Source organism: Numida meleagris, chromosome 19, assembly GCF_002078875.1.
Source record: "Numida meleagris isolate 19003 breed g44 Domestic line chromosome 19, NumMel1.0, whole genome shotgun sequence".
NCBI classification, from domain to species: Eukaryota; Metazoa; Chordata; class Aves; order Galliformes; family Numididae; genus Numida; species Numida meleagris.
Genome location: NC_034427.1, coordinates 6,184,375 through 6,207,573, shown reverse-complemented (window position 1 = coordinate 6,207,573; position 23,199 = coordinate 6,184,375). Strand labels below are relative to the sequence as shown.

Sequence of the window (23,199 nt, the reverse complement as noted above, 5' to 3'; positions counted from 1 at the left end):
TTTGAAGTTGACATGAAGAATTGTTCTCCCTATCATCCAAAGGAAAGGCCAAACTGCAGAGCAGGCAGCAATCTCAGAATCTTTTTAGGCTTGCAGGTTATGAATGTCCACAGCTCAATTAACGTTGACAGCTGAAGTAGGCATTCAGTTCCTTGCTAACATCACACACCTCTCCCAGATGGTTTCAACCTGTCTATTGAAATTTATTCTGCATAGCACTTCTGCAAACTTGCAACAATCATCACAGTTTCACCAGCATTAAGGCAAATGCTTCTCGTGATCACCATTGTGTTATTTCATTCTAGAGACTTGGTTTCACCTCATAGCTATGAACAAAGACAGTCTGACACTGAATTACAGACTAGATTCAAGAAAACCTGTTGATGCCAATTCATTTAATGCATTTTTTAGGCACTTAAGCAGTTTAAATTAATTGTCTGACAAGTAACTCATTACTTTACACATTAAGAGAGATGGCCAACATGCATTCCCACATGGCAACCACAGATACTAAAGAAGAACTAAAAAAAAAAAAAAAAAAAGATTGTTACTTATGCTTTACCTTCTGTAAATTCAGTTACTTTCTTGATACAATGCCCAGCTTCATCTGACATTATAACTTGAAAACCCCAATACTGATTCAAGTCATCTGCAGGATCTACATGGTCAGGTAACTTCAAAATAATAAAAAAAAAAATCTATTTGAGACTTCACTCTTATTCAGGAGCCTAACAGTCTCTGTAACTGAATTTACCTATATCCCTGCAGTATTAGTGCTCTAACAGCCTACAGCACAGCAGGTTGGTGCCCAGCCCATCTGAGAACACAGTAAGGCTCAGGCACTGCACTTGTCTCCTTTTGCCAACCATAACTACAAGGTTATACTGATGCACTTAGAAGTCAGGGCTACCACATCTAATCAGCGTATTCATAAGGAGACAGGGAGAACTTAAACAGAGAAGATCACTGCTTCTGTTCTGATACATCACTAAAAATCCACTCGGGAGACCGACACCCGCTCTAAGAGGGCACATTACTTTTGCTTTTGCTGCATGCCACTGTCACGTCCAAAGAGAAGGGGTGCACCTATTGATGAATATCAAGAGTAATAGCAGCTTTGGATCTTCTGCCAAAGTTTTACATTTGCTCTGTGTGAACATACAATATATTTAAGCTACTACATAAGGTAAAGAAAAATCCTCACATTCCTGCTATTTTATATTCTAAGTTTAAAACTATGGTTTTTTGAAGCCAGCTACACTCTTCTAAAACAGTAAGCGCACAGTGACAGGCATTTTAAACAAGTACTTCTTATTTATTCACAATTTAGATAAAGTTTAAGGAAAGACAAAAGAATTACAAAGGACAACATCAAAATAAAAAGGAATTTTAGTGACCGAAGTGAGTTTCTACAGCCAGTGCTCTCCATTCGTTTCAAAACGTTTCCCAAGCGCTGCAGATGCAGATTTCAAATAACCCCCGTAACAAACTGCTACGACTATTCCCTTTGAAGTTAAACTGGGAATGGAAGTTAACCACCTTTTATCTATGATTATGCACACCGCCAGATTCTTTCACCTTCTGCTCAAAGCCACATTTTTATCTTTTACAAGATGGATTCTGCAATACATTTTCAAGTAGCATTTTTCATTTTGTCTGAGCGCTGCTATAAAAAAAAGTCAGTGTGAACTTCCTGTGTAACAAAACAGCCTTGGATCTTGCTTGTGAAACACACGCAGCTCAGAGCAGCGTCACACTCGCAGCTTGGAGGTATCCTTGGAGATACTGCAACGCTTCTGCATTCAGACTAGTACTCAGCATTGATGGGACCTTAAAATATGACAGAGCAGAAGTGTCAATCTGTGTATAGCTTACAGTACTGCTATCCCCTGTTAATTGCCGTGTCAATATACAGTATAAAGTCAAATGACATCTTGTCAGCAACAGTTTTTCACTGAAAGCAGTTGTTGGAATTACAGTTCCTGATGCTGACAATATTTGGTTTTATGTACCTGAATTAAACATAAAAGAAGGTTAGCAAACCATCAGTCATTAAAGCACAGATTTGGATGCAGCAAACATCAGATCTCCCAGGCAGTGTTACTTATCAAAAATATTGAAAACAAATACACTATGATTGAAATAATCTACTTTAACTTCCCACGAGTTGCCTGAAGTTTCCTGAATGCATACAACTGAACTGCTGACAAGTGTTAAGCTATATACCTGCATGTGGAAAAAATTTTGTTTGAGAAATGGCATATCAAGATTATCATTAAACTAAGTATTGTGAAAATATTAGCCTTTTTTAGGCTACTAGGAAAAAAAACGCGCACTAAAGCTATTTTCAATGACAGAATAATACAAAACAATACTTAGCATTCTGATTACAACATACTCCAGTCTGCTAATTATCAGACATTAGCAGAAAAGACTGACTGTCAAATAAGCATTTCTTCTCTATACAATTTGGAATCAGCATGCTGTGTATGAAAGCCACTTACCCTGCCTGGACACGCAGTAGACAATTTGTGAAGAGACTGTGCCAGATGAATTCTAGGATTGTTCACCATTTGACCTACAGGGTCATGTTCTTTCTTTCCAGCAAAGGCTAGCTGAGAGAATGCAGTCTGATATCCTGGAGTATCTTCTATGTCAATGAAGTGTTCTTCGTCAGGGATAGTGTCATCCTCAGGCAGCTCAAAGAGGCCAATGAGTGCCTGCAGCAAAGGAGTCCTGTGTGGAAAGACACAAGAAGAAAGTTAAAATGCTGAAAAATATGCCAGGACAGGACTTATTTTAAAGGAATATTCAAGCTCATATTCAAGGAATATTCAAGAACTCTTTCAACAACTTTCTCTTTGCAGGTACTAACTCAGTATTGAGAGTGCAAGCCTAGTATGAGCGGAACTTGAAGAGCTGTGCATGTGTCTATTTTACAAGCATAATGTAGGTGCTCATATTAAAAGCAAGAATGATGCCTTTACTTTTGATCAGGTCAAATTCTCATGTAACATACCTAAGAAAAAGCAATTGCTTTGTAGATTACACCTTTTCTCTAATAACATTTTTTCCCCCCTCTGAATTCAGCCTACCTGACAACGTTGACTGCTGGACAATCTTCCCAGATAGCTTTCCCCACAATTCTCTGTCACACTAAGATCTTACAGCATCTACCTCAGGTTATATGCTTGGGTCTCCAGACTAACAGAACAGCTACAAACTAAAACTGTTCCTAGCTTTTCAGAAGCAGTACAAGCTAAAAGCAAGTAGTGTATTTTCATAAAAGCAGTTCTAGCTAGCCCACTCAGTGCTATCTCCATCACAAAAATCTCAAACCAGTTCTGGCGTCTGCTTTGACCACGATTTGTTGAAAAGAAAAAGTGGTGTGAAAAGCCTGAAACAGTAGCAGGCCTGAAGAAATCACACCAGAATTGAGCAGCTCACATTTTCAAAACCAAGAAGCTTCACTTGAAGAAGTGCTCTACGTACCACAGCTTGGTGTACTCGGTGTCCATCATAGGAGGACATTCTGTTAATATTTTTGTAATGCCAACGGCACAGATTTTCTTTTCAACTTGTCCGGACACTTTCTGTATTTCAGGAATTATGATTTTCTCCAAAACCATTCCAAACATCCTATTATGACATGAAAAGAAGCATTAGAAAGCCTTGTCAGCCTCACAGTGACAACAAAAAAAGACACAATATGAGTCACAAGGAAAAGGAGAAAAACAGAATTTGTTATGATATTGCCCTGTCATACTGGATGCCTGGTAGAAATTTGATAGCACAAATTTTTCTTGGAGAGAGAATAAAAACATCACTCTTCCTTTTTTATGACCTGCTCAGGAGATTATTGATCTGGAACTATAAGGAAGGAACTGTGAGCAGCAGATCAGAATAAGGAAAAGTGGTCGAGAAAGAAATTAACCACAGCAGAAGAAAGGTCTGGCCAGTCAGTTTAGCAACAAATGTGGTTTGCAGCTTTAGCTAACGGAGACAACCATTTCTGCTTTGGAAGATGAAAGCTACACAGCAGTTTGAAATAAAAATCATACTCACTTTGGCTGTATGCTGTCAAATATTTCTTGAAGGGCTAATGCTCCATATTTTACGCAGTACAAGTTAATGAAGACTAGGAAACCTATAATGAGAAAAAGGTGAGAGTCAGCAGAAAAACACACAAGTTTTTCAAGGGGACAGAAATGGTAATCTTTGTAAGCATTCAGTTTTAGTGAAGTACATTAAGTAGCTACCTTGAAGCTTGTCAAAAGCTGCTGACCTTTTTACATGTCCCCTAACACTGTAAAACTTAGTGGTAAGAAACTAGGACAAGGTTCAACCCCTTTGCCCCTTATAGCAACTACGAAGTGTTAGAAAAGCTATTCCCAAACTTTAAGTCACACTGATGATACAAGTGCATGGAATATTTAACAGTAATAACACAACTATATATAAGAAAAAAGAAGTGCGGTCAGTATTAAACGTTGTGTGAAAGTTTGCTGGCATTATTTGGGCATTGGAGGCGATTTCAGATGATTAACGACACTGCACAGAAGAAGTGGATGGGAATATGGAAGTCCTTCCCCTTGTTTCAATTTCACTCTTTTAGTTTCAATGGAATAGATGTGCCCCAAGGGGCAACTGCCCTATATACCACCCGATTACACAGATAACTCAAAGCAAGTCACTGACGTGAGCTCACTGTTCTCTGTCTGCACGATCAAAGGACAGGACTGGATACCTTACTGGTACTGCTACACGTTCTAAACTGTTGGTATCACCACAGATCTTCATAAAGCAATAAACTTACTTTTAATAAATTTTGTTGTTTTGGAATTTTGAAGTCTTTGGAACAGTAGAATGAAGATCTGTTTCCTGTATTGGTCAACTGATTCACTAGAAATATAAAATATTCGTTATTCAGGCCATACCAGCATTTACCAAAAGTCATACTACGGAAAACACGCACAAAATTATTCAAATTTATTTTACTGACAAACGTGACATTTTTCAGTTGTTAGTTATTAACTTTGAAGTGTACAAACCCACCAAGTATTAAAGTCTATACAGATTAGTTTTGAATATAAATAACGTCAACTCATACTCACGGGGGCATATGCTCTATAATGCTGTTCAGAAGATAGAATCCTTGATGGTCATTAGCTTTAGAGGCAATCAGCTTCTGGAACACACCTAACAGCCCAGGCTGCAAGCAAAGCAAACAGAAAACACTACAAAACAGTTCTTCATATATGACCTACCAGAAGGTTGGATCTTATCTAAAACATACACTGTGGCAAAAGCTTTCACAACCTAAAACAGCATTCTGTTTCTGCAGGAAGACAGACTTCTCTCGGGACCAAATGATATTCCATTAAGTATTAAAATTAGTCTTAATCAAATGAACACGAAAGCTAATTTGAAAATGTACGTTTGCTTCATCATTGGTCCTGTGTAATCAGGTTTGACTACAGCAGATCATGCAGCAGAATTCACTAATCCTCAGATCTCCTGACATTTTGACTCTTTCTCATTCACACTTATTCAGGAGTCTAACACTCCTGAATTCACACTGGTGACTCTTCCAAACAGAAACTCTGAGCTTTCCTGATCCACTGTGTTCCATGAAGAACACAAGACAAGTCAAGAAAACCACAGAAGTTTACCTGCTTGAATGAACTAAGTGCAGAAATTTTACATCCTAAACGATGAAAGCATATTACTACAGACCCTGCTCCCAATCCCATCCTGAAAAGCTTTTTGTGTTGTTGTTGTTAAAAAATTTAAAATAGAAACACATGCTGCACAAATTCAGCTTTCCAATTGAGGAAAAAACTCCTTGTAACTTTTAATCTTAAATCAACATGTCTGGAGGCATTCAGTGCTACTCCATCAATCCAACTTACAATTTTGTCAGCAGCAGCGCTTGCTATTGTGTTGGCACCTCGCTCTAAATAAGCCTGCAGGAGTCGGACCAGAGGAGGAATATTTCCTGTCCTTTCCCATAACACTGGCTGAAGTAGATGAGGAAACAACGCCATATAGGATGATGGGATTTCATTTTTGTGCATTTCCAGAAGTAGGGACATCACTTGAAACACATATGGAATGAACTCTGCAGAAGAAATCGTGACACTTAGAAATTCAGCAAAAATGGTCACTTGTCAGTTCATAAGAACCACGCATCCATTGGCTGAACCTACAACTGGAGAATATTAACACAACGATTCTGATAAATAAAACTTGGAATAAATAAATTTCATTATTGCAAACATTTGCAAGCACCACATGTACGTATCTACGCAGACACGTTTTATTTTCTCTGTTGTTTTTTTCAGAACATGGAGTATAAACCATTAGAAACGAGGCTAAAGTGAGATGATTTGGGGGTAGCAATGAAGATACTTTTAAAATACATTTTGTTTCTTCAAACAAAAGGAACAAACAAAGGTCATATATTTTATGTATCAACCCAGATGCTTCCTACAAGCCTTGGTGAGGACTGTGAAAACCCTGCCTTCCCACCTGAATTTCCTGTGCTACAGAAGAAAACTGCCAGGATGTAAACAATGTTTACACCAGGGAGAGCACAAGAATTACTGACTTTACCTTACCTTGCACATCATTCTGCAGTATCTCAGTGAACACCATAAACAAAGCCTCCTCAAAGCTTCCCACGGCGTCGGGGTTTGCTTTGCATGTTATCCTTATTGACAAGCAGATCGACTCGAACATGTAATGGTTGAAATGAGGTTTGCTTGGATTCTAAAAGCAAGTTATGAACAATTAACTAAAATGTATTTATTCTTCCAACTGAAGCCTAAAGGAGCAACTGAAAATAAGGACACTATGCCTTATTAACGTGCTGATGAAGTTAATGCCACAGATAAAAGCAAACATCAAAAATTAAAAGCATAACTGAGTTTGTTTTTCTAAATATTTTGAAGAAAACAAGTGTTTTTCCAGAAGCACTACAGGAACCAACTAACAGGCAGTTCTGTGATGTAACAAAAACTGGAAATAAAAAATATCTTCCATTTGTGTAACTGCCTAGTCAATTCTTCATAGAAAACTCTTTATACTTAGCAGCTAAGTTTACACTGTATGTAGAAGTTTTTTGGATAGCTGATGGAGGTGTTCTGAAGTATTCCCTAAGTCTGTGGTCAAGAACATTAATTTCACTGGAAGGCTATTTTGGTCTAAGTTTTGAACAATGTGCAGTATTTTAACAGAACTCAAACAAAGTTTATATAAATCTTTATAAAGACTGTTCTAAGAAGTAAAAAACGTGACCATTTTGCTCATGTAGCTCGTTCTTTACCTTACTAACAGCCAGGAGTTTCTGTGTAAGCTGTGTGATGACAGAAGGGATGTATGGAATTATGGATTCCTGGAGCAGAGAAAAACTCCTCATGATTGCTGGAAATAAAAAGAAAGTTAGTATCTTCTGGAGCTAAATGTATCCAAGGGCAGTCAGTCCATCAATCCACAATCACAACAAAGCAAAGTCTCACTATTTGCATTCTACAGACTGGGCACAGAAGACTGAGCAGCTCGTCCAAGGTAAAAAGAAGTCTCCGGCAGATTCTCATGTGGTGGCACACTGTTAGCACTGTTAGCCACGTGCCACTCAAACCCCCCGCTGACATTGCTCAGGTAGCTGTCCTGAGTACAAGGACCATCTGACACAATGCCATTATGTTCAGTGTTTCTCTCTGGTTCCACACATTTATTCAAAGATGACTTAACAATGCCTGGTAAGTAACTGCAGGCTGCGCATACTGCTTCAGCAAGATTGAGAAAATTAAGCTCTTAAAGTACAAGTTTCAGTAGCCTCTAGCTGTAAGCCTTTACCTTAAGTTAACAAAGTAACTGTTACAGTGTGGGACTCATCCAGCATTTACCTTTCATTATGTATTCATTTTCTGATGAGCCAGGGAGCGTTAGCGCTTTAAACAGGTTTGTTAACAGCACTTCTACAAATGGTGCCATTTCTGCAGCTGTAATGCTGTAAGAAGAACACAGGGCTTTAATTATGAAATATATTCACACAATTCAAGCATTTCACAGTATCATAATACCATGAAATGAAAGATCCCCTTCCAATATTTCCTCTGTAATGCACAAAAACTACATAGTAATGAATTTACTTCTGTTTGAAAACTTACAGTGTAGTATTGTTCGTCCCTCTCATGGTAAACAGTCTTTCAAGAGCATGTGCTGCATAAGTATGGACCACAATACTTTCTGCTTGAAGATGATTGATTAAAAGAGGAATAGATAACAACAGTTGTTCTTTAGGTACCTAAAAAATCACAGCAATAAATTATATACTTCATGAAAAATACAGATTGTTCAATACCGCAGCATAACCACTGAGCTCATCAACTACAAACTGAAAATCTGGTAGTGGAAGAAATCTTAGAAGGCGCCTCCAGTTGCTAAACCACACCAAATCTGTATAACCAAAGAAGTAAGACACAGAGTGTAACAGCTACTGCAATGATATGAGCAATCAAGTATATGGAGACCAATATTCACTGCAAGAATATCTGAGTAGGTCACAGGACTAAGTATGCCGAGATACTCAGTGCTCTGGTAGCCTATGGACAGCATACAAACTACACGTCCATCTGATATTTATAGCTGCAGAGTCACTTACATCCAAAACTAAAAATTCTAAGCACCTGTTGAGTTAACATACAGCTGAATAAGACACATTAGGCTTGGCAAGTACTGTGAAGTAACTAGCCATTGTATTTTTTTTTTAAACCATAGAAGAAAAACTTACTTGGTTTCTAAAAATCATGATATATTTGATACCATCAGCTTTCAGCACTGGGAATTCATTCACTGCAATTGAAAAAATACGCAAAAAATACAATTAATGAACACATTCTACATATAAAGGTGACATTAACTCCTGAATTCCCCACCCCTGGGGTAACACAAAGTTCTTCTATGTTTTTTAGCTTATCCATCTCTGTGGGGGCACTACCCTGTAACATCACATGTACAGTCCAACCCTTTCACATAAAACTTCCTTTCCTGCTCTGATGATAACAGACTCCAACTGCATATTCCAATACAACCCACTACTCTCCAAACATCATAAGATAATTGCTCAAGTACAAAATCATGTTGCTTAAACCTAGACATCTGTAGTCTCACCGAAACAGGCTGAGCAGGTCACAAGCTAGACTTAGATATTTTAACTTCTCAAGAGTTTTGTATAGCCAAGAAGTTTGTCATAGAATCTCAAATTCAGAAATCGAGTTACTTTGAATCACCGAGTTACAGCACACCAGCTGGTAGCAACCATGCACGTACACGCTCTGATCCTGCCAACAGCACGTGGCAATCCACCCTTGTTTAAAAGCTCACTCACTGCTTGACCAAACCAATGTGAATCACCTCCCACGTGCCAGGTGTAAACAAGCCCCATCTCAGAGACAATGCTGATACAGAACCATGTTCTAATTTGTGCTCGAGCCTTAAGAAACAACGATCACTACCAAGGTTCTAGATATATTCCGAAAATAACACACAAAAATTAACACTAAACTTACCACTGGCTGACTTTAAGTCAGGTTGGATGTGATTCACAAAGAATTCTGTCAGATTGACAAGTTCATTGGCTTGTGTTATTCCATGCTAGAAAAAACAAAACAAATAAAAACAAGAGAAAACACAAATGCTGTTTTTTATGGATGCTGTCATTCAGATATTTTCCCCACTAATGTTTTCAGTGTCCAGGTTTTAGCAATAACGCTGAGCTTCAAATTCAAAGCCCCCAGTTAACTAATAATAGCATGTAACAGTAATAATGAACCAACGTTTCAGACAGAAAATACCAGCAACTTATAAAGTTGACTCCCCCACCCCCCAGTCATTTTCAAAAGGAAGAGTTTAGGACTCAAACTCCAATTCTGAATTAGAACAGAAAAATTATAATCAATACTTCCATTTTATCAGATGAAAAAGGCAAAAATGTCAAACAGGCTTTTCAGATGGATATACGTCTATCAATCAAGTGTTCTAAGTGATGCTATCCCACATCTGGCTCTAAACAGAACAAATAAGAGCTATGATGTAGCAGTGTTCTAATTGCTAGCAGACTGGCTCACGTTATCCACCCCAACTATTAGCAATTGCTGCACAGTGCACAACTGCAGTATTACAGAAAGACTGAGATCTTTGATCAGAATTGCATAAAGGCTATAAACCATGTTTTACTGTTTGCTTCAAATCTGTTTTGTAAAGCCACTGAGACCTGCCCTGTAACACATGTGAAGTACCCATATGAGTAGGCTAAAATCTGTTGTATAGGACCATGCCATGCAGGTGTAACACTGCTGATTCACATTAAGTACACTCTAGCTGAGGTGTGCTTTCCCACACATCTGTTTTTTTAGTTGCTTTCACCCAGACAAGTCCCAAGGGCCATTTCCAGCCAAACAACCGTGTTCATGTGCCATCTTCAAGACAAAAAACATTCAACCAACAAGAAATATTATGAAATATAATGGCAAGAATTGTAAGGGTCACTTGGATTCCTTCTTATCTGCTCAACGCCACTGATCATCTTCTGTAATTTGGCCTTCCAAATTATTGAGGCACATTGTGGCTCAACACCATGTGAAAGCTCAGAGATTCTAGACTGAAGCCAATTTATTTATTTTTTAATGACTGTTTCATACATATTATTAAGACTTCAAATGATCACACATGATTGTTGACTTCATCCAACCTATCTGAAGACCAGATACCATCAAATCTCCATAGATTGTGTCCATATACTATGGACAATTTTCAGTCTCACCAACATTAAACTATTCCAAATCCAATTATTCTCATTTTAAAGCAGAACAAACAAACAAAAAAAAGCATGCATTCTCCAATTCTCACAGGCACTGTAATATTTGAATGCACATGGATTGAAACAAATACAATGTGTAAGTACCTTCTGTGTCTGAGCTTTGGATGCCAAGGATGTAACAAGGTATATAGCTGCATCTTTGTGCTTCCAGTTAACAGATGGATTTTTTGCATATTCCTGAAGCATGGAATTAACGTATCCAGAAAAAATTCCTGTCACAGGCCCCTCAAAAAACTTGCACAAGCCTCTGACCAGATCACAAGCTGCTCTGCGCCTCGTGTCAATATCTGCATGAGAACAAAAGGTTCTTTAGATATGACAAATTGTACAGCTTTTCATACTAATAAACATAATAAAAGATGCATCAGTAATTACAGCTTCTCAAGTTACAGCCACATCTCATATTCATTACTGCAACACTTCACATTAGTGTGTAAGAACGCATTTCAGTTTTTTTACTTATTGTAATAGTAAAAATCATTTGTACGACAAAAGAGGAATGGACATCTGCCCATACTGTGTGTGTACTCACAGGCTCCACCGCCCTCTGAAGGTTTCAGTAAGCTCAATGAGGAGGCTTTTTACTGCCTTGCTAATTATGTGCCCAAATGCACCGGGGTCTGGTGGTCACGGGTTTTATTTTCTTTGCAGCAGTCTGCGTGGTGCTGTGTTGTGGGCTGGTGACTAAAAGCACCTTGCTAACACACCAGCGTTTTGGTTATTGCTGAGCAGTACTTGCAGTGTCAATGCTTTCTATTTTTCCTGCTCTGCCTTCCCAGCAAATAGGCTGAGTGGGCACAAAGCTGGGAATGGACACAATCTGCACTGCTGATCTAAACGGGCCAAGGGATTTTCCCATGCAGTGTAACACCGTGCTTGAATAAAAACTTCAGGGAGGGGGATTTGGAAGAGGCAGCCATTGCCTGGGGACACATCTATTACATGCCACTTTCCACAAGCAAACTGACTTTTTCTTCTGTTTTCTTCCTTTCTTTCACTTATTAAACTGTCTTTATTCCAACTCATGAGTCTTCTCACTTGTGCTCTTCCTATTCCCCTCCCCATCCCACCATGGCAGGGTGGGGAGCGAGCACGCCGTTGTGTGGCACTTAGCTGCCGGCCCACCACAACAGGACAGGAAATTTTGGTAATAAATCTGTAAAAATTCCATCTCAAAGAGGAAAAAAAAAAAAAAAAGCTGGCCTTTAACACAATATACTAACAGAGAGACACAGGGAACACAAAACAAGTGAATTTAAATGCAACGGAGTACGTTTCTAAAGGAGTCCCAGAAGAACACAGATAGTTCCTGCCTGAATTCTCTTAAAAACAGAAATAGCAAACAAATAAATAGCTTCAAAATACCAGTAATGCAGCCAATCCTGGATAAGAATCATAACACATCCGCTTGAAAAAAGTTCAAAAATAATTTTCCTCTACTTCCAACACACAAAAATTTCTTAAACCTATTACAAGGCTTCAATAATCTAGAAGTGTCAGTCAGCACCATGTCAGTGGCTCAGTGGCACAGAACAGCCCAGACAGAATCATCACACAGAACCAGGTTTAGTTCATTTGTGCACTGACCTGGCTGCAGACAGACAATCAGAAAATCAAGCAGCTCTGTTAGCACAGCACTGTGTTCTTAGGACAGTTATTGTGCTGGTCTGAACAGTGCCAGTGTGCAAAGGCAGGCTGCTGCCTAGCTGGCTTTATTGTGGAGCTATATGCAAAACTGGTCAGAGTTTCAGTTTAAACACAACAGACTAGCAAATATAGACAGAGTCTCCTCATGTTATTTACACACGTAGGAACTAAATACACAACTATGGCTGCTATTCAGTGTTGACTTCTAGGCTATGTTTGCTGAAATGAAAATACATGCAGTGCAGGAGGTATCAATCTAGTTAAGAAAAGAAACTATAAAAACATCATTAAAAGCAAAACGACACTGCAATGGGTACATCATCACAGAAAACCTGACCAAAAACTGGATTAAGTATTTTGGGGAAAAAAACACCAAATTCCAAAGTTCTAAGTTTTAAAAGCATCAGTAAATTACTCTTTAGAGCTATATTTAAAGACCAAGCGTTCTTAGTATAAATCTGTGGCTTACCAGATCCTTCCAAATCCCTTCTTATATATTCTTCAGAATTATCTTCAAATGCTTCTTCATCAGCAGCTGAAAATATAAAATACATAGGAGTTTTAATACTGAGGTGGTGTTTTTTTTTAAATGATAATGATCCCCCTTTTTACCAAGTTGCTAATCTTTCCAAGCATTTTTCCATAACATTCATAGAAATGAATCAGAACTATCCAGACAGGCAGACTATCCTGTTCAGCTTGCAGGCCCACAAATTGCAGTCTTTCGTACTCATGCGCTGCTGCAATTCCTGATTTAAAAAACTAAAACAAAACCATATTCAATACTAAGTGTATTTAAAAGAGGCTTCCTCAGTCTCAGACTTAGAGGGAAGCTTCTTACTGCTGTAAGACACCGCCAGTGCATTTTAGATACTAGGATCAAAGTATGTCTACCATACCTTGGAGAAAAAGACATGACAATTCAGTAGGCCATATATCCATGCCTGGTACTCACTTTCAGCACAAAAAAATTGTTGATGGCATATGACTTAGACTTTGTATGTTTTTTCAATTTGAGATCACAGTAAGATAGAAATCCATACAACAATTCTACAAGACAGCAATTTGCTGAAGAAAATTGGTTTTGAATTTAGTACTAAAGTACATAGGAAATAAATTCTCAATGTTGTAAAGCAAAATATCATTATAATTAGATACACTTTATCGTGTCTTTGAAAACTTAAAGCTGAAGAAGTTACCTCTAAATTCCATATTGGGAACAATAACTTTTTCACAGATGCTTGTCAATGTATTCTGGTCTTCAAACAGATGTTTATAATGTGGTCTTTCACAAACCGAGGCCAGAAACTGGATTGCATTACTAACCAACTAGAACAACACACATAAAACACACACAGCTTCAGCATGACTGACCAATTTATAAACCATTATTAACATTGATAAGATTAGCTCATAATGACTTACCAAATCATATTTCACTTCCTGGCCTGTTGTGACTAACAGATTCCAGATTGCTGTCACAAAACGTGGCAAGTAGGGCTGGAATTCTTCATCATATTTTTGAGCATATAAAGCAGCATTATCACAAATTTGAGATTTCAAGAGCTCCAGTAACCCAGCTTCTTCTTCATCCTCACATAAAACAAAAGTAGGTACTTAAACACCCAAACTTCAAGGCTACTTCAAAATTATTTGAAGGAAATACACTATTATTTTAGGATGACCTAAATGGGTCACAGAAACCCCTCCTACTTGCCTGGAACTACTGTATTTTGCTCATTTGTACTGGAACTGTACCACAAATTATACACTCATGCTATTGTATCCACATTTCCAACACAAGTACTACTCCCCTTAAGTGATTTAGACCTGATAAAATTTAAAACAGAATTAATCTACAAATATAATAGGAAAAATATAACACAAGGCATTGAAAACATATGCTTAGAAGGCATTGTATCTTGCTACTTTAAACTGACAGAGCTGCTAGAAGTATGTTTTTTTCCCTTCCCCATACCAGCACAAAATGTTCGTAGAGCCACAAAGTGAAGCAAATTGGAAAAAAGGTGTGCTGGAAATTAAAAAATAACACCAATATCCATCAGCACTCCTTTTTTCCCTCTCCAGATCCCCACCCTTCAGTTTTAATGCACATCACTTCCCTGAGTCAGTTCAGTGTGCGACTGCACGAATGTTTGTGCTGGGTGACAGCCCACAGGAAAATAAGAGAAGAGCAAGAGAAAAGATGAGCAAGGCTTCTTTTCCTTTTTTAGCAGCAGCATTAGCATGAAACCACCATGAAACTATCACACAAAATATGCTCATCATGCCCCCCAAATATTGTAAAGGAATTTATAGTTTCTTTGGTTCCACCACCTGGTAAACTACTGAACTGCACCTAAAATGCAGCAAGTATGCACAGAATGAATATGAGCTTCGATTACATGGTATGTTTTCACATGTGGAACTACTAATTCTGATAATTAGCCAGCAAATGGTAAACTAAACTACTTAGAACTGTCATGCCTTCTAATGTTCCAATGTTTCAAGTTCTTCAAGATACTGTTTTCTAAAACACAGTATGTGAACCAGCTGAGAGGTACAGAAAACCTGAGCCCTGTGATTGCAATAATCAGGTTACTTCAGCAGATGGCCTCAAAAGAAGCTCCTCATTGATGTGTATCTGTAAGCTGATCTCTGTGCACAACTGTAACCTGTAACTAATACATGACTTCAAGAACCAGGCTCCACAGTTGTTAGACAATGGAGACAGTTCTCTCAAATCCCGTTTCCTTTCAGTTGTTCTATTTCTTTGTTCACCCAACAACGGAAACATTGCATTGCTCAGTTAGACTAGAAGTCTCCTGTCAATCTTCTCCACTCCACAGAGGCAAAGCAGGAGGTTTATGTAGTACTTACATCAGTCTGCAGAAGTTTATTATCTAAAGTTAAGAGACTATGAAAATTCGTCATCCATGTTTCCATGTTATCTTCAAAAAACTCAGGCAAATCCTGTAAAGGAAAAGCACAAGTCTATATTTTAATATCTGACTGCAAGCTGTAAGTAATATGTGTCCACCTTTTAATCTACACAGGTACAATGAAGAATGGAAAGCGAACTTTCAAAACCAAAACTATCCCCTTGTCCCACTCCCAGAACAACCATGCAGTAAGAAGTCCTACAGATGGAGACTTGGGAGGACATTTCCAAATATACTAGTTGCTTACACCCTACACAGTCCACAGTTTAATCTCTGTCTCTCAGAGTATGATAAGAATAAGATAGCACAAGCCTCCCCTTTAGCTCCAGCTTCCTCTTTTGCCCAACACAGATGGTTTGAGCAATTGAGTCATGACTGTCACACCTGACTCACACACATGTTGAAACACTAAATACATACCACCTCAGCAGGGTCTGGTTTTACTGTTTTTCATACAGTGTGTGCTCACTTAATGCCAAAAATTAAGATCTCATTTCAAAAAAGAAACAAATAAAAAAATAGCTCTACACTACAATCAGGATTGCTCGCTACCATAGTGCTATAGTTACTAAGCTGATGGACTTTTATCTACATTACTGAATTTGTATGAGTACAGACACATTTAAGAAACAGCACAGTGAGTATGAAGGCAGGCACTGACTCCTGCCTTTCACAGCTTACACTCAAGAGCCACACAACACCTCCTCGCTAGCATGAGAGCTTAAGACTCTCTTCACAAACTTTTGTTTAGACAGAGCCAAGCTAGTGTGTTAATTAACCTCATCCTTACTGTCAACCTTTAGTTAGGCCATAAACCATGACCCTAAAGGCTGCCTCAAATGGATCCTACACATAGGAGCATAACAGCTTTGTGAGATCAAAGCAAAACTATGAGAAAAACAAGGAGATTCACCTGAAAATTTAAACTGTAGAACAGCTTCGCAATTAGAATGAGAGAAGAAAAGAGAACCTTCAAAGCACTAGCATCGTTTGCATGCGTGCTGCAAAGATCAATGGTTGCCTAGAAAATGAGAAGGAAATTCAGTCAAGAAACCCCAATACAAACCGTATCAACAAGAGACATTGAGAAGTACCATGTGACATAGTATTGTTATTATTTTGTTCTTTTTTTTAATCAGAGAACACAGTTCCTTTTCTTCCTCTTACTGATTCTGTCACGTCTCATTTCCCTATTTTAGCTTGAACTTCGTGAACAGTTTCAAGAGTTGCTAAGTTCTCATACTGTAGGCATTCACAAGAAGCAATTCAGAACGCCACACTTGTTTCAGAAATCATTCAACAACGATACCTTAAAGAGATTTGTCAAGGGCAATGCAAAGGCATCAAGGACAAGTTTGATCTCGGTCCATAATTCGTTTGACTTAAATTCATGGCGGTACCTGAGGAGTGAGAGAAATACACAGGCAAGGGAATGGAGTCTTCGCATTCATCCCTAAATTAACTTGCATACAACTGACCTCTCATGATGAACCTTGAAACAAATCCTATCAAGTAAAGGTAAGGACTAAACAACATAGTTCAAGACCACGGAAGACACAAAATTTGACAACCACTTAAGGCCTTACCAAGAAGTCAATAAGCCTAAGCAGAAGCCACATACATGAATATAAATTCAGATTTAAACAAACTTTTTTTTTTTTAAACCCACGTAGTAAGTCCCCTATTTCCAATACCTTTTAAACAAAGAGTGAGCAGTACGAAGGATGCCATTAATGACGTGGAAGTCTCCACTCTGAAAGCGGTTCACCATCTCTGTCAGTAAGTCTGGCCACTTCTGAGGAAAGTCTTCCCGACCAATAATGCTAATGGCATCACTTAACTGGAAAGGAAATGTAACCATTGCATGATACAGCAGCAGACTGCTCACTACAAAAAGCACAGCAGCCACGGCAGATGTTACAAATATCTAAGAACGCTTACTAGCCTTGTCAGCTTCAAAAATCATTGGGTGAAATATCTACCCTTTTTCATCACAATAAAGCTCACTTCAAAACCAACGTGTGCATGCAGTCTCACTATATTTAACTGTCTAATGCCGGAATTTGGCAATACTTTCTCTTCTCATTTTTAATTTTGATGTGGGCAGAAGTAACTTAAACAATTTACTGCAAGTTATTCGGACAGGCGTGACATCACTGGAAGGCTAACTCAGCTCTGACAGTAACCAGAGCCTCTACACACATTGCATCGTTCTAAAAATCTCATGGACACAGCCAGAAATTGCCTTGTTACCTGCTTTTGAATTTGTTCCGGGCTGCTAAGCATCAAGGGCACTATGTTGGCTTTAATGGCTATCCTGTCTGATTCAAATATTTTGTTCGGTTCATCCTCCACCTACAATGAAAACAATAATTAAGTCATTGGCACATTACTATAGTCCAGGCACTGAGTGAATCCCAGTATTTCAGAAGCCAAATGTACAAATGTCTGTAACCATTACATCAGTGAAGAAATTAAGAGATCTGTTAAAGCCTACAATGACTCTCTCACAATAGCAACTGAAAAAAGCTGAAAGAAATTACACCTTCCTGCTAATTTTCTAACTAATTTTCTCCTTCTCTAACAGTGATCTTTCAAAACACCAATTCAGGAGCAGTAGGGGCGGGTGCGTATGCCAGTAACAAAGATGAGTTTAACCACCAGTCTTCTCCTTCAGCACTCCAAACCACGTCTGTCCTTGTTTCTGCCAACTTCAAAGATTTATTTCGTGCAAGCGGACAGGAAGGCGAGTGCAGGTGATGCACATAAACTTCACACTGCCTTCAAGAGTTAGCCAGTCATCCTGCCAAGTGAACAGTGCCAAGCGGTAGTAAATTATGGTGTCTCTATTGAAGAAGTAAAATCATAAGGCTTGTCAGCAGCCACTGACAGTCACATTATCAGCGATGACAGCAGCGAAGTTTAGAAACACAGAAGTTACCCAGCAATCCAGAAAGCAATTCAATGATCTCAGTATGCCCGGAGCCAGACAGCACTGCTGTCCTTCTCCTCACCTTCTTTTCAATCATCTTGCCATAAACTTAAAAACACTCAAACTGCTTGAGTAGGCAAAACCATTTTCCTTCCTCCGAGCTTTGTATCGGTCCTAATCCAACGCTGCTAAATTATACCATGTGATCTACATAAGCTAGCCTTACTGTTGTCTGCATTCATAAAACTGCTTTTAAAAGGAAAGCTTCAATCTTGGACAAAACAGCATGTGTGGCTTCAAGCAAGCTTGGGGTAATCCTAATGGTCCTCTGCATGCACTCACTGCATAGCACCTCCACCTGCTCCAACACAAAGTCACATCCTGAATCACTTTAGTCATCTATACCAAGAAAGACACGCACTCCTCTGTAAGTGACTGTTGTTTCTACTTAAAACACACGACAAAGAGATGCAATTTTTGAGAAATGACTGAAAAGGCAAAATTATCAACACCAGGGTCTAGAAATTTCACACCAGTGTGCATGTGCTGATTTTACCAAACATAACCAGAGCAAGGACTGCTGTAGCTTTTCAATATTTGCGTGGGGGAGAATCGTATGCAAACTCTTGAATAGTCACAAGCTAAGGTATAAACCAAGATCATACATTTGAGACTCTTTCAGATACACAAACTGTGCTTTCAGGGAGACAAACTACAGACAAGAGCAACTAAAATCTCTCATCGTGAAGGAGCTGAGCTCTTACATGTAATACTTTCCACCATAAGTTAAAACTCATGCATGCTGAAAGCTCTGAATAAGAAAAGCTTCTGATACCTTCAAAACAAAGGATAAAATGAGGTTAAGTGACAATAGTGCTATTGTGTTAAGTGACAAATAGTTCTATTTTATGCCTACAAATACTTCCACGTGTTGAACTTGCAAGGCTTCCATGTCCCAGGGGCATCTATATGAAAAATCAATCAGTATCATCACTTCCAGCTGCAGATCTGGCTGGAAATGGTCGCAGTACTATGTCAACTGATACTGGCCGAACTGGTCAGCTCACAAGCACAGACACTTTCCAACCATTTCAACATAAGTAAATACCGTACATCTTCAGAAAGCTGCATACAACATTGGGAAGAATTCTCCCTTCACCATTTTATTACCCAGCTTTTCTTCTTTTCAATAGAATGGATAGCAAGAGTGGAGGCTTTAGTCCTTTATCAGTAAATTACACTTTGTGTTTGTTTTCTGTCTTCCCTCCCGAAGTACAGACACATATTCTTCAAGATTATATATTACTGGATCTTAAAAGGATTATTAAATCTTAACACAACTACTAGAATACCTACAATTCTCCAGTTCCTTTTGATGTAGTTCTTGAATGTTACAGAGGCACAGACTTTGATGACATTTTCCTGTGATTTCTCCAGCAGCGTTAAGAGTAACAATGGATAATTTTGGCTTCCTTCAACCGTCTCGAGAAACTTCTCCGCTGGAAGAGAACACGGTACGGTTAACTTTCTAACCAGAGCTGTACGATTCCTCAGATGTCCATTTAAAAGAACACAAACACCTCTCCAAAGTTCCACAGGAACAGAAGCACCGGACAAGCAGTAAAAGGTATTGTAGCTTCTTTACTGCTAAGCTCTTTAATGGTTCTGCTGTTAACAAAAGCTCTCAATTCAAAGCAGGCTGTGGAAATAATGCCTCCTCGACATTTTTAAAAGCCATGACCTCAGAGAAGCCAGTCCTGCTTTATCGTAAACAGCATCCCTGTTTTAAAAAACTGCAGTACAAAAATCAGGAAAAAAGTTCTGAAAATCAAACAGAAAATACATTTATATGTAAATCTACCCTTCATTAAGTGCTAGGTTTTGGAGTTTTTTGTTGGTTTTCTAAAAAGGAGGCAGAGAATTACTGTGAAGTTTTGCATAAACTTCTGCTGAAGTTTGATACACACAGAGGAGCTGAGAGGAAACCAAACCTTGGGTCACATGTGACAACTGCTTACCAGGACGCCTTATTGCAGGATCTGGATCCAGTGTTTTCTTTAGATACTCGGTTAAGGTCTGTAAATTGGCATCACTCAGCTCCATTTTGGCAGAGACTAAGACACAGAAACAGTTTTGTTAATGCAGATCAGAAAACCTACCCTATAAGCTCCACATACACAAAACTTGATTCCACAGCAGACATGCATCTGCTTTGTTTGGACTGTATTTCTTAAAACAGGGACTCATACATCTATCCAATGAAACACCTAGCTAAACTCAAACCCAAAAATATACGTCATGTAACTGTTATTGTCTGGGTTATTGAAACCAAACCCCTAAAACTGGATCATACACCCAATGAACTATTACTCAGGTAGAGCCAAAAGATGATCTCTCACCATTCCAAGACAAGATGAGATTGCTTTTGCTTTTGAGAACTACTATCGCCCACAGAAACCTATTCCTTGCAGAAGAAAATGGAATAGTTCTGCCCTAGATGACTGCAAACAGAACAACTTGAAGTGCACTGCAGAGCCAAGGCCCATTTACAAATAAATGCTAAGTCTAGAAAATTCTCAACAGAAAAATATTTTTTATAAAGAGATGAAAAACTGCACAAAGCCAAAGGGTTTGTCCACCCTGTAAAACGAACCCAGACTAGGGCAGGCATTCATTTCACCTGCAATACTTATTATCGAATAACTTTGTGCAAATAAGTCAGATTACTCCTCTCTAGCTATCCTCCCACACATGCTCTCATACGTACCACAGCGATACATTAACTTCACAGCTTTAATTGGAATAATTACAATTACAGTAACACTAGAACAGTATTAAGACACACTTCAGTGGGCACATGGCCTAGGATATCACCATCCATTATAGAATCATGGGATTATTTGGGTTGGAAAGGGCCCTTAAGGCTGCAAAGTCTAACCACCACCCAACACTGCTGAGCCCACAGCTACGCCGTGTCCCAGAGCACTGCATGCTACCCATCGTTCTCACCAGCAGTACCGCAATGCCTTCGCTACAGAAATAATGAGAAACCAAATGCTTTCTATCCACTGGAGATTCTTCTTATTAAGATAGGCTGAAATTTGCCCACCCCACTTTGGATTTATTCTATGTTGATAATCAGTGCAATAAGTACAGTTTCTATTTAAGCATGTTTGCAAAGGCTGCGAGTTTTAATGGCTGAATTTTTCTTCTATATCTATGAGCAATAGTACCCTCCTGGTTTAAATCAATGTTAATGAATTATTGAGATCCCAAGATACTGCGCAAAAAAAAAAACAAAACAAAAAGTTCACCTAAAACACTTTGCCTTCCCTGCCCCACCTGCCTCCCTTCGGGGGTACCTGCCTGTTGTCTTCAACCAACAGCATCCTTATGGAGGACAGCATAAAGAAACAGCACCAGCAGCACCCAGCTCCTCTGCTGCCCCAAAGGGTGAGTGACTCCTGATGCTGCCTTCCTCCTGCTCCCTCTCACCCCCTGGCTGTTCTTTTTTGCCCATTTCCCACCACCAAAACCCGCGGTAGCTGCTGGAGCAATGGTGTGCTTGTTTGCTATACGCTGATATTACGCTGATAGCAACAATGAGAACATAGATAAATGGGAAAGTTTCCAAAGTCTCTAGAAGAAAACTCACAAAGCTTCCTAAATGCTTTTACTATGTTCGTTACGTTAATGACAGAGCACTTGATGAAAACCAGAGCCCAAAAGCCGCAGACCTCAACTGTAAAGAGCTTCAGAACACCGTGCTCCTGCGGGCGCTCACTGCTCAGGCGCGGCGCTCTCAGGCAGCGCCCAGAGATGCTGCCAGCGGGAAGGAGGCACCTCGCACCGCGCCCACGGCCCCCCCAGCCCGTGGCGGCAGGCAGCCCACACCGGAGCCCGCCCGAGGCACGCGGCTGTCCCGAGGAAGCGGCCGCTCAGGGGCCTTCCGGGAGAGCCCCTCGGTTCGGGCCTGCCCTGCCCTGCGCGGCCCAGCTCCTCCGGTCGCCTCTGCCCGGCGGCCCCATCCCCACCGCCCCCGCAGCGCTTCCCCGCAAGTCCGGGGCCGCCCGCGCTGCGTGAGGCGGAGGCGGCTCGGAGCTGCCTGGGGATCCCCGCGCGGCCACGGCCGCCCTCAGCCTAACTTGCTGCCCACCCCCTCCCCGCCACCTCCCGACTGGCAGCCGCGGGAGCCAATGAGAAGAGCCCCCAGCAGACCGCCGGCCAATCCCGAGCTGCGGGAGGCGGGTCGAGGCGCCCCAGCATGGTGCGCTGCGCCTCTCGCTGCGCCGCGGGCCCAGCACCCGAGCCCGCAGCGGAACGGAGCGGCGGGGACTGCGGGCCCTGAGGACGGCCGGGCTACGGGGCCGCCATACAGCCGGTATCGCCGGGCGGCGCGGCTCAGCCTCACCTGTCGGCTTCCTCCAAGCGGCGGCGGGGGCTCGGAGAGCTCCGGCTGCGCTTCACATTCAAACCGCGGTGAGAGGGCGCGGCGGCGGCACGGTGACCGCATCACGCAGGGCGGCGACACCGTCCGGCCCCCAGGCCAATCAGCGGGCCTCTCTGCCCCGACGCGCCGCGCGCTGAGCCAATCCGTGCCTCCCGTCTCACGTGGAGGCAGCAGCCAATGGCCGAGCTCTTCCCACAAGGCCCCGCTGCGCGCCGAGCGCTGCAGTGCCCGTCAGGCGGCGCCTGAGGTGCTGCGCTGGGCGGGAAGGCGGCCAGCAGGGCGGCCAGTGTTGCAGTTAGTTAGCATTCGGCCCTGAGGAACCGACGGCAAAGGAAGGCGTTCT

General features: G+C 40.5%; 1 protein-coding gene across 2 annotated transcripts; it reads right to left on the bottom strand.

Annotated features, from left to right (window-relative positions):
• Nucleotides 1,295-22,953, bottom strand: CSE1L (chromosome segregation 1 like). Of its 2 annotated transcripts, none has more exons than XM_021416812.1 (25): nucleotides 22,818-22,953; nucleotides 20,425-20,520; nucleotides 19,763-19,905; nucleotides 17,728-17,829; nucleotides 17,169-17,314; nucleotides 16,784-16,874; nucleotides 16,388-16,495; nucleotides 15,413-15,505; nucleotides 13,958-14,125; nucleotides 13,732-13,861; nucleotides 13,002-13,067; nucleotides 10,970-11,172; nucleotides 9,576-9,660; nucleotides 8,798-8,859; nucleotides 8,175-8,311; nucleotides 7,911-8,014; nucleotides 7,328-7,425; nucleotides 6,621-6,771; nucleotides 5,913-6,121; nucleotides 5,115-5,212; nucleotides 4,817-4,902; nucleotides 4,066-4,147; nucleotides 3,493-3,639; nucleotides 2,505-2,736; nucleotides 1,295-1,830 (listed from the first exon to the last, which is right to left on the bottom strand). In XM_021416812.1, the coding sequence occupies exons 2-25, from the start codon at nucleotides 20,507-20,509 to the stop codon at nucleotides 1,741-1,743; spliced, it is 2,916 nt and encodes a 971-aa protein (XP_021272487.1). In that variant the 5' UTR covers nucleotides 20,510-20,520; nucleotides 22,818-22,953; the 3' UTR covers nucleotides 1,295-1,740. The 2 variants fall into 2 exon arrangements, with proteins under 2 accessions (XP_021272487.1, XP_021272488.1); XM_021416813.1 differs by lacking the exon at nucleotides 22,818-22,953 and adding an exon at nucleotides 22,144-22,268.